At 37.0% G+C, this 13,105-nt stretch overlaps 1 protein-coding gene across 1 annotated transcript; it reads right to left on the reverse strand.

Moving 5' to 3' along the window:
- Positions 1-2,354: 2,354 nt before the first annotated feature.
- On the reverse strand, positions 2,355-6,149 carry LOC135617099 (NF-X1-type zinc finger protein NFXL1-like). The gene has a single exon (XM_065117013.1). The coding sequence runs from the start codon at positions 5,855-5,857 to the stop codon at positions 2,567-2,569; it is 3,291 nt and encodes a 1,096-aa protein (XP_064973085.1). The 5' UTR covers positions 5,858-6,149; the 3' UTR covers positions 2,355-2,566.
- Between the last annotated feature and the right edge of the window lie 6,956 nt (positions 6,150-13,105).

The raw sequence follows: 13,105 nt of genomic DNA on the forward strand, positions 1-13,105 counted from the left end.
ATTATATATATCATTATATTAATAATTTATTATGAGTTAATATATCATATAAGTAGATTATAATGTCTATTAACTCAAACTTGATGGAAGGAGTTTATATGCTATATTTTTAAAAATGTATGGGTTACATTAGATACGAGTAAACTATAAGGGTTTAATGACTTCAGATGTTCATACCAAAACCATAATAGATAAAATATATTTTAACTCTAAATTACACATGTAATGTATATTAATAATTTATTATGAGTCGATATACCACATAAGCATACTATAATTTTAATAATTTAAACGTGATGAGAGAGTCTTATATATTATATTTTTGAAGATGTAGAGATTATTTTAGATATAAGTAAACTATTAAGGGTTTAAAAGGTTCATGAGTAAAATTACAAGGACTAAAATAGACCTTAACTAAAAAACATAATATAATTCACTCGTTTGTGTCTAATCATTAAAACCAAATAATAATATGTATCGAAAGCTATGAAAATAAATGGATCGCATAATATGAATTTGGTAAATCAATGATATCGATAGAAATAAATAATGTACTTTCACTTGCTCCGTACGTGAAAATTTTAGTTAAATTATGAAAAAAATATGACCCAATGGAAATTCTTGATGCGATTCTGTCACTCAACATCAAACAAATGCGGCTATGGTTGGTGCTATAATATAGAGACCCGTGGCAGCTTACCGTTGCGTACCACTACTAGTTTTTTTTATGTCTAATAGTTTTTTATATTCTTAGCTATAGTTTAGAACATGGGTGTTCGTAACAGGTCAAAAGCATCCAACAATCACTAGGCAGCACTTAATTCTCACTTGTGATGTTCTAGTTCAACCCTATAAGTTTATAATAGTTATTCGATATTTGCACTATGTTTTCTCGAGAGTATATTAATTATGACAAATAGGATATTAATTAACAAACTCTAGGCCAATAATAAGTCGGGATAAGTTACAAAATATTTTTAAATAATATTTTTTTAATTAAATTAAATGTATTAAAATATTTTCTTTTCAATATGTTCATATAATATTGTTACGATAGATTCTGTTTGTTTAATCTGTAAGGGGTTTTAGAGGCCATCGGAATTGTAACGATTTGAGCTGAGACCTTATAAAAACTAGGTTGGAGACATATTTGACAAGATTCATTCGCTTACGTCAGTAAGTATTTGAAAGATTTGATCATATACTAAGTTCAAGATGAGGTAGTTAGCAAGATAACCTTATGAGTATACTTGGGGGTATTTTTTATCGTGTAGCATACAATCAATAGGTCGGGATTATTAGTTTGGCAAGTCCCACATAATCTCACATCGAAAAAATCAAGTTTGTTATCTTCTATTGCAACTATAAATACGGGTATGAGCTTTTGAAGTCAGAAGCACCATAAGAAAAATATAATTGTTTACTTTAGGTTTAATTTTTATTAAGTTCACACTTAGTTAAAATAGTTTGACTTATAGTTTGAGTTTTTCTTGTTTTATTAGTTTTAGGTGTTTTATGACCTAGGAATATTTTTCTAAGATATTTATAATTATTCATTTTATAGTAGAGTTTTGCTTCAAATAAAATGATTATCGACAACTTGATTCTCCTTATAAAATATTAAATTATTCAACCAAATTTTATCATGTATGACAAGTCTTAGTAGAATTAATTTCCAACTCATTTATACTAATTCTTAACATTTTTTAATTTCACTCATGATTTTTTTCTCAACCACTCAACTAACCCTATTCATATTTGTCTCTCTCATTGGCAAGACAGCACAAGACTTCAAGCGGTTCACAAGGAAACGTGTGGGCGTGCTGTCCTTGCACAACGCTTAAAGCACGATGGACGCGGATGATGAAACGACGTACTGGAGAGAATCCAAGTCCTTAACCCAAAGACGAACTTGCATTACAAAACCTGTTCTTACCCAAACCATAAATGCAACAATCTCAAAAGACCAGTCTTTCCTCTCACTTTTAGTCACATAAACAAGAATAGGAGATCAATCAATATTCATGAATCTTAAGCTGTTTCCATAGGAAGTTGGCTATCGACGTAGTTATTATATATTTCTATAAACTTCTCAAAATTGCTGTCGCGAGTATTTTGGAGGAGGAAATTGTGGTAAAGAACACTCAGAAGCAAATAACAAGAACAATTTCTTTGATGATGGCATATAGCACTCAACAAACACATGACAGAACCCGAAACGAGCAAAATCTTTGCACTTGGCTGCCAACAAGACCAACAGAACGAGAACAAGGCAGCAGATTGTAGGGAAATGAACCAAGACTAAACATTCACAATATCTAATCAGGACAATCTTGTTTGTACCAAAAAAAACAGATAAAAGACAGAATCTTGCACAATTTGCTCAAATTTTCTGTTCGCATGTTGCCACCAACATTATCTGACAAAATATATAACAATAACAAAAGATGAGCACCAGTGCCAAGAATATAACAACATTAAATGTAAATTTCACATACTAATTGATTTAGGCCACTTCATCATCAAAAGGAAAAAAATAAGCAACTTCAAAAGTCGCCCCACAGTCTCACTCATAGGCTTCTTCCCAGTCATCCACCTCTTCATGCATCTCTACCTTACCAACAGCCGCACCCTGTTCGGTAGAGACCACACCATCTGTTTCAGGTGATCCACCTTTCACACCAGAAATCATGATCCGGTCAGCACCTGATTCTGTGGACACTGAATTCATAGTTGTATCGCAATCAAGAACACTCCATGGGTTTGATGAAGTCGAGATAGGTGCAGCCTCCGTCGGCTTCCAAGAAGGCACTGTGGCATCAGCCCCAGAAGACGACCACTCCCCGCCCCAAGAATCTGATTCAGAGGAAACAACCTTCTTCCATGAATTGCTGCCTTTTGAAGCAACTCCACCCTCTTTAGGTCCTGTTCCCCATGCATTAAGCACTGGAAGACCAGAAACCACAGCCGCACCCTGGTAAACTGATCCATGATCTAACCGCCTCAGTGCAGTTGCAGCCCTTGCTGGGTCACCAAAAACAGCTAACGCATTCTTGTCATTTAACCATACCAGCTCACATTCCCCACCAAATCTTAGCACCAATGCACTTATATCTGCGTCCCTAGGCAAGTCTAGCATTGAAACTACAAGTCTAGGCTCCATGTCGACTAGAGGATCAAAAGCCGGAGGTTGAGCAGTTATTGGAACACCAGGCTTGAAGCCCAATATCCGAGCTGGTGGTCTAGACTTGGGCGTCACATGTACTACAAGAAATCGCTTTGGCTCCCATCCTGCTGCTTGGACTGCAAGTTTCCATCTCTCTGCTATGTGTCTAATTGCGTCCCTCTTCTCTTTCAACATGGGGCAAAAGACATGTACCTTAAGACCTCCCGATGCACCTTTTGTCTTTCCAAGCACCAAGAACTTGAATCTCTCCTCCACAGCCAACGCCCACTTTGGTTCCCGCCTGAAAAGGTCAGAAAGCAATTCGGAGGCTGTTGAATTCTCACCAAAATGCAAAGCATCCAAATTAGGAGGAGTTATGTCAAATGCCTCTGCAAGGACACGTTTCCTCTCCATCTTAGCACACTCATCATCACAAGAAAGCTTCCTCTGGCCAAGAGGGATCTTCTTCACATTGGCTTCCACTGGCTGCAACGGAACATGAAGCTTCTGAAGGATAGATGCTTCTAGCACAGTGTCCACATGAAACCCACCGCTGCTGCCTCCAGCACTGCAAGGCACACTAGTGGTAATACGGCCACAAGAACAAGTTATTGTGACTGGGAAGTCACACCTAAGATCAGGGCAAGGCTCTGAAGGATGACATGGAGCACTGCAAGTGTGCTTGCAATCTCTCCTCGGCGCACCACAGACCTGCCCACAAGAAGACTTCGCACCAGAACCAGACCCTGAAGCAAACGAAGCATCACATGGAGGAGGATGACAAGTCCTACCACAAGCATGAATCCCACATTGCCGAGTCTTGCCACAGAGTTGATTGCACCTGATATCCTTGGATCCACATGGTATGTTCCTCAACAACACATGCCCTCCAACACATTCCTTTGCAACTGGCACTGAGCATGGAGGACAATCCCCAAAATGGCAGGTGTGGGAAGCAGGATGGCCACATGGTTGGGGAACCAAGCAAGGATGGGGGCACGATGGTGCCGGGGTACCACAGGGAACTGGTGGTGGGATTGATGTCTTTCCGCAAGCACACATGAGATCAGTGAATGTGGTTTCAAGACATGGCGGACAGTGCCCGCTATGGCACAGCAACTGGCAAGAATGTTGCCCACACCGGAGCCTCTTTCCACAAGGCATGGAGCACAAGTGGGGGTCCCAATCGCTGCCTAAGAGCTCCCCACCAGGTCTAGAGAGAGGACAGCAACGCTCATTGCACCGGTGCCTCCCACAATTCTTTTTCTTACCACAGGACTTATCACAAACAAAAATTTCTGCGTCCCTGGAAACCTTGTAACACTCCACTGTCCGATTTGAGGATCGACACTGGCATTTCTGATCGACCAGTACCATACAAGGAGGGCAATCTCCCTCATGACAAATCTCTTTGCACCTATGGATCCCACAAGAAAGGACCTTTTCACAAAGTCCAGAACAAGTAGGAATCGGATCCAGGCAACTCTTCCTTCCATTCTCCAATTTGGTCTTTCCACAATAACAACTTTTGATCTTCTCAGGCAGTAACTCGCACTCACCACAGGGCCCCGGATGGCATTTCTCTCCGCAGAAATGGTTCCCACAAGAAAGAACTCGACCACAGATAGAATTGCAAGAGAATACCCCATCTCCAATAGTTTGGACATCACCCTTCACCACCATATCACCACAAAGAACGATCTCGATCTTCTTATTACAGAAGCAAGAAGCTGTGACAAGTACCCGGCAGGGGCTGCAAGCGCCGGTGTGGCAAATCCGTTCACACCTGTGACGGCCACAAGAAAGGAGACGATCACACTGCTGCCCGCAGGTCAAGGGACTTTCTCGATCGGAGCACCGCCGGACGATCGTCTTCTTGCCGCAGGGGCACGGCCGACGTGGGGCAAAGGCCTTGCACGGTGGGCACGGCCCAGGATGGCACTGAAGAACACACACATGGGGACAACGGGACTCATCATTATCAGCATCGGGAACCGCTGGAGTCCGGTCGAGAGGTTTCCTGCAGGGTCCACCGCAGGAGTGGGGGGTGAGGTAGAGATCGTTCGGCGGATCCCCTCGGCTGCCACAGAAGCAACTGTAGGCGAGATCCTTGGCGAGGACGGATTGTACCGACTGGCATCCGGGGCACCGCCATCCGGCGCGGTCGCCACTTCCGTCTACTGAGGCGGATGGGGCATCGGAGGATGTAGGGGAGCGGGCCCACTTCCGAATGCAGTGAAGGTGGAAAATGGAATAGCAGCTGGAACACGACCAGATCGGGGCCGAGCGCCGCACCATATCGTAGCAGATCATGCACTCAACCACCCCCCTCGCCAGCTTGTCCTGGATCTCCTGGACCAGCCGCGGTAGAGAGGGATCCGATGCGTCATCCGAAGGAGCCGCAACGGTTGGCGGCAGAGAAGGCCGGGGGATATGGGCCTGGCGGGGCCGATGTCGGTGGGCAGGTCCGGCCGCTGCCGGAGCAGTGGGACGGATGGGGTTGGCGGCGGCGGGGGCGGCGGTGGAGGCAGCTGCAGAAGGAGCGGAACCACGGGGGACCCACTCCTGGCGGTTCCCGCCAGAAAAGATGGGCCGGTGGTGGATGCGGCCTCCGGAAGAGCCGGAGGCTGGCCTATGGTCGTTGCGGTGATGGTGTTGGTGGTGGCTGTTATCGGCAGTGTCTGGCCGCATCGTCGGACTCACGGTTATTGCAATGAAACCCTGGACCTCCGGTCGTTCTCCTATCTTGGTTGATAACAGAGATGCAAACCCTAACCCTAAGGATAAAATTCTAATGGGGCGAAGGGGGAAAACAGAAACGAATATGATACACGAGAGAAGGATGACAAGAGGCTATTCCACCGACGCCTCTGTTTCTGAGGGATCGAAAAGGGGAAGGAGCGGGCGATCGATATAAGCGAATGGGAGACTTGGGGAAGACGTAAAAGGGATACGGTGGGTCGGCGATCGGGACAGGCAAATGGCTCGCCCTTGTGAGGATGGTCATCTACCGTTGGATTTCGTGCTTTGATCTGAGAGATCGCGGCATCGAGGAAGCATTTATCCTTTGTGTGTTTAAAAATAGTTGCACGTGGTCAACATTGGATTTGATACGTGTGTCGTGCGATAAGCTGCCCATCGCAACGCAGTATAACTTGGGAAACACGCAAAACCAAACCCATTTCAGCCCAATCATATGGTATGTTATGTTGGGTTTAGCGATGATTGAGATGGGCCATGAGAAAACTATTTCGGGTCTGTCTCCAAGTGACTTACTTGTTCCACAGTTCAAGTTTTTTTTTTTTTTTTTTTTTTTTTAATTTTTCGTAACCAAGAGTACTAAACAAAAACATTATAGTTTGAGTATAAGTTTTTCACACACATATCACATCTTAAAGATGTTCTTTGTTATAATTATTCTTCATAAGCATTATATATGATATGCTTGTATTATCAATTTTCTAAAGTTAAAGTCATACTTTCAAACATGTTATGCAACAAGGTTTTTGAAATAGTATAAAAAAGGATCGTTATGTTAAGTATGTTTTATAGCGAAAAGACATGTATGAGATTAAGTCATAACAATTAAACATTCACACGATGATTAAAATATACTTTAATATTATAGTAGATATTTAAGTGTCTCTCAAGACTTAACAAATTTAATCATATCTCAATCAAGTAAGTTTAAGATTTAAATATTATATATGTAGAGGATAATAAATACTTATGCATTGATGGAATAATTAATAATTAAGTTGAGATGATAATTAAAGAGAAGAATTACTCTAAAAATATTAAGACATATAAGAGAGGTTGAAGGGTAAAATTGGATCGAAATATTTTGTTAACACATAAGGATCGTTGACTAGTGAGTTGACCTGGTTGGTTCTCTATCGAAAGTGCATGTCCATATTGGTGACTCATTCTAGCTAACATGAAGAATAAGTGTTCTGAGTGAGACGAAGGAAGCTGTAAGAGGAGTCGATTTGCTATGAGCGGCTCAGTCTTCGAGTGGAGAAACTTGATTAAGTAGTTGGGCGGTCTCCTTTGTTGGGTAGCCTTCTAACTATGTCTCTAGACTACGTTGACAATCCTACATAACAAGCTTGTGCTATGAGTGTCCTGACTCGACTTATATGATGCTTAAGTCAGGAAAGTAGAGGAGGAAGAGAAAAGTATCAGCAGTATAATCTCCTCTTACCCAACATAGAGGAAACATTTAATGTCAACGGTTTGCTAGTGTGTGTTCCCTAGGGGCAGGGGATTATCGGGCTTCTTTCCTTTTTCGGGTTAGGTGGGGCATGGTCCTCTCATCGTCCCGTGTGGAAGAGAAGGCCGATGAAGCTAAGTCATGCCATATACCATTAATATAGAGTCAGGTTTATTTTCTCAATTACGAGATCAATGAGGAGTGATTCCGGCCCACTTCGGGAAGTCGAGACAGGTGACATGAGGGTATCAATATTCATCCCTATCATATATCATTTTGGTCAATCCGAAAGTAAGTTGTTACGGTACTAGAATTATGTTAAGAAAAAAAAACTTAAAAGGAGGTTTAACAAGATTGAACCTATGACCTTTAGATTACCATTGACTCCTTTTACTTCAACTTTATCTTTTTCACCAACTCCTCTTTACTTCAACTTTATCTTCCTGACCATCAAAAAATTTCTTAATTTTTTTAAATCTATTTTCTCTCCAAATTTAACCCTTTCTTCGTTCAAAGCCAAAGAACCCTAGTTTAAAAAAGATTAAGGCAAAAAAAACTTAGTTATTCTATTGCAATACCTAATACTTCAACTTTACGGATTGTATATTAATAATTTTGGATGCTTTTGAGTAACCTAAGCTTTAAATTAATCTTTGATTTTTTGATATGTTTTATATATATCACTTATGATTCTAAAACCTTTGGTATGGTTTTAAACTAAAATTTATGTATAGAGTTATGGATATTCTAAGCTGAAGTGCTTACAATCTCTTATTTTCAGTAACTTCTGGATTCTTTCGACTTGAATTGACTTTCTTAGGATACAATTAAAGCATGTTCTTTCAATATATCTTAAGAGGATTCCTGTAGAATTTGGAATTAAGTGAATACTAACTTTATGCAATGAGATATGAGCCTTGGAAGTGTATATAATCTTAATCTAGTTTTAAGAGAATAGTAAATTGTAAGCATATTTTAGCCTCATAATAATTCTATTTTTAGCTAAAATTTGGCATAAATATAGTTATATATATTTCCTGACTTTCTGTAAATTTTGATGATAATATAAGATGGTTTATCAATCATAATAATGAAACAAATTTTTTTTATAGAACTGTACAATTAGTTGATTGGTAATCATTATGTCATCGATTATAGGTTAAATCGTTAGAAATTAATAATGAAATTTAGGCAAATTTATATTCATGTATAGTAGAGGATTCTACCAAAGTTTTGCTACAAGTAAACTAAAATGTAATATTTTTAATTTGGGCATATGATTATGCTATGTTCCAATTTGATATTTTTTTTTATCTCCCTACCACATCCAATCACTAAGGACCATGACCCTTCGATTAGAAAATCATTTTAGACTGAATCAAGTAAATATAAGTTTAATATATTATAAAATTATATATATATATATATATATATATATATATATATATATATATATATATATATATTATAATGTGTTATATTATAACGTGTGAGATACACATATATGTCATGACATATAATGTGAGAGTGTAAGTATATGTTATGAAATGTGATAGTGAAGTTTATGAATATATATGATTCTTATTATATGCACTATGAATTATCCTTGCATATGTATATATTTTAATTTACTTTAAATTAAAACTTTATCTTCTTATTATGCTTATGTGATGCGATGATGCATGTATGTATTTTGAGATGTTTTTTGCTATATATATATATATTATGATACATCGTATAAAGATTAATGGATGTATTATGATTTCATATGGTATGTGTTTTGACTTACTCGTGTGTATATGTATTAAAATTTATTATGCATCATAATTTTTACCATTTTGGTATGCACTTATTATGTTATGTTATTATATGTTATTAAAGAGATAACAAGAAGATGAGTTATCATAATTTTATGCACTTATAGATATGTGCAATATGGGAATATGTATATATATCTATGATAAAATGTAATGGGGAAGTTCATTGATATACTGTGATTTCCTATGATATATATTATAAACTATTATTGTATATGTGTATTCTGATTAAATTAAAATTTTATCTCTTTATTATTTATGTTTTGATCGACAATTGCTATGAAATATTTATGTATTAGTATATACGATGTCTAGTTTAGGAGAGCATGTGTGTATATGTGATGATACTTGATGTAGGAGATCATTGATGTATTACAATTTTATATTACAAATGCTACGATCTATGCCTGCATAAACTTACATTGAATCAGAGTTTTACTTATTGATTATGTATCCTATATATTATGAGGTTACATATTGCTAAAGTTGCTAGAAAGTGAGTTCATAAAAATGTTTAATGTATTTGATTTTGAAAGGTTGCATACTTGGCACGATGTATGCTCACATCAATGAAGCTACAAATACTTATATTTATTGAGTTGTCAGCGTTGATTTTGTTTTGCAAGTAAAGATATTGTTAATCCATTTATGTGATGGGCAGAGAGGTGAGCAAATATAGAACATACTAAAGCAGATATAGAAGAAGACTTTTGAGCATATTTTTTATGTATATGAGTTTGATTAAAAAAAAATAGGTGTGATATTTGAGAGTATATGTTGATAGCCTATGTATAGATGTCAAACACTAATTTATACAAGCGAAATCTTATAATTTTTTTTAGTAAATTTATAGGTTTTAAATTTATCTACTTTTTTTCTATATTATATTTGACAGCATAAAAAAAAAGGTAGCATCCTATTTATGTAAAATATGAAAGAAAGTAGGAATAAGATGCTACAAGGGTACTATGGGAGTAGATTGGAGATTTATTTTTTTTTGCATAAGTAGAGTAACTACACTCATTATTTTCCAACAAAAAGATTGCATACTACTAAACAACAATAATAATATAAGTATTGGTCTCATCTCTAGTTTACATTTGTTAGTGTCTCTTTAGATTGTCATTATTGCACACTACCAATGTGAGATCGACATTGGAACTTATGGTCATTGTGGTTGGCTTTATTGCACCATAATCCTAAATGTTTTTTTAGGAACAATCATCTTTTATATTTTTTTGAATTGCCTAATAATACCAAAAAGACAGTAGAAAGAGTTATTTATGGACAATTACAACTTGAGATCCAAAATGCTTAGCTCACTTTCAATATGGATCTAAATCAGAAGTGTTATGTATATAACAAAAAAAACCTTTTTGGTTATTAATAGGGATGATTTTGTCATAAAGGTCGACACCTAAACAGGGTTTCAAGTCACCAACCTCAAGATAGTATCGTAGTGTATCCCGATGTACCTCATATATAACGATAATCATCCTACCTTATTAAGATCAGAAACCAGAATGATCAGATGGTTAACATGATCTTATCTCGACGAACTCATCAGCTCACGTTGACGGGGGCTCTCTATACACTAACTTAGTGATACAGCTTATACCGTTGTCTTCCCCCTTTATTAACTTAAGCATCAAAGGGGTGACACTAGGCAACCCTAGCGCCGACCTATCATGCAGGATCACTGATTACCTGAAGACACCCAGATAACCCATTCCCCAAAGAGGAATCTTGCAATCAGGAAGATCCTAGTTCACCTGCCCGACCATCCTGAATCGGGTCCTCACTAACAGAACGATTCATGACTGGACAATCTATGCAGTCTCACCTTACCAAGTTTCCCACGTCAGCTAGGAAGAAGCACCTGGATTAACTTGCACCTTGGGTAGTGGATCAATCAGGCTGATTTATCAATTGACAATACTCGTAACAATATCAATTATTATTATAGGAAAACTATAATAATATATTTATACTAAACAAGAGTGCTAGAGGAAATCATCTAAACATGTGAGGCTTATTTTAAGATTCATATCCTTTTTTTTTTTCTTTTCTGGGTCAAAATAAAAATATATTTTAATTACTAATCCATTCTTCTTCCACCATCAAAGAAGGTTTACCTCTTTTGGAAATTCGATGAGGCTTCTCTTCTCAAGAATCCAGAAATACATTGATAGTATCATATTTTCTATGTTAGTTGGTGAATTTTAGAAACAAGGCCTAATAAAAAGATCAAAGATGATTCCTCTATGATGTGTGTCTTTAGGTCTAACACCATATGAGACCCACTTCAGAATGGTTGGAATAAAATCTTTCGATAGTATTAGGGTGAGAGCCTAGCCACGGATGCACTAAGAATCTTTAGTGAGGTCATCGAACAAATCCATCTCAGATTCGAAGCCATAATAGAAAAACCCAAAGGCTGTATCTATAATTTGTAAATCTTTTGAAAGCTTTCAAACTTTCGAGTATCCATCTAAGGATCCATCTAAAGTCTCCCCTCTATCTTTCCCCTCTCTTTTTTTTTTCCCCTCTTGACATTTAACATTCAGTGATGTGATAAATAGGATTGAGTTCAGTTACAACATTTGATCTATTATGACCCGCCCATCCTTACAAACTGACAGCTAAAGGAATCACTAATGAACATATTTTGTTGGCAAATATTGCTTATTCTCCTTGTAACATAAATTGATCTACTATTAATATAAGGGCTAAGGTCTATTTTAGCTTTTATGATTTTGATCCTTTTAAATTCTTATGGTTTATTCATATCTAAAATAATTTCTATATTTTAAAAAACATAACATATAAATCCCTTTTGTCAAGTTTAACTTAACAGATGTTAAAATCTATTTACGTGACATGCTAACTCAAAATAAGTTATTGATATAATAATATATATAATTTATGGTTAATGTTCATTTTAACCTATGTAATTTTAGCCATGGACCTCTCAAGCCTTATGGTTTACTCATGTCTAAAAAAATAACTTATATTTTCAAAAATATAATATATAAGCCTCTCTCGTCAAGTCTGAGTTAATAGATGTTAGAGTCTATTACGTGACATACAGACTCACAATAAACTATTAATATAATGACACATATAATTTAAGTTAAAAAAAAACTGAGATCTCCATCAATAGCGGGAGGCATCATCATGAAAGCGACCACTAATAGCAGCACCAAGTCGTTATTGCCTAGCAGGGTATCATACGCACGCAGCCTTTCCCACATTAATAACGAGCTTAGGAGCTTTCGAAGCCCTACTAGGCACCAATGGCTTGGTGCTGCTATTGGTGGTCACTTCCACGATGATGCCTCCTCTTGCTATTTATTAATGGTTTATTGTGGGTTAGCATGTCACGTAAGCAGATTTTAACATATGTTAACTCAAACTTGATGGGAGGGGCTTATATGTTACGTTTTAAAAAATGTATGAGTTATTTTAGATATGAGTAAATCATCAAGGTTTAAGAGGTCCATGTTCAAAACTACAAGGGTTAAAATAGATCTTAACCCTAAATTATATATGTTATTATATTAATAATTTATTGTAAGTCAAGTAAGCAAACTCTAACACGTGTTAACTCAGTTTTGATGGAAGGGACTTATATACTATATTTTTAAAAATATAAAGATTATTTTAGATAAGAGTAAATCATAAGGACTTAAAAATGTTCATGGTAAAATCAGAAAGGCTAAAAAAAACCTTAACCCTTAATATATGGCTTCTTCAAATGCCTGGCTAATTAGTTCACATATCGGTTGTCAAATATATAATATATATATGAAGATTCATCAGCCACTAATAAGTTGGACCGTATTTGTTGCAACCTTATAATAAAAATAGAATCATGAAATTAGATAAGTATGTTATAGCCATGTTTTA

This window comes from Musa acuminata, chromosome BXJ2-7 (genome assembly GCF_036884655.1).
Source record: "Musa acuminata AAA Group cultivar baxijiao chromosome BXJ2-7, Cavendish_Baxijiao_AAA, whole genome shotgun sequence".
Lineage (NCBI taxonomy): Eukaryota > Viridiplantae > Streptophyta > Magnoliopsida > Zingiberales > Musaceae > Musa > Musa acuminata.

What these genes read in the sequence shown, in the direction of transcription:
- LOC135617099 (XM_065117013.1), bottom strand. Translation starts at nt 5,857, where the DNA reads ATGCGGCCAGACACTGCCGATAACAGCCACCACCAACACCATCACCGC.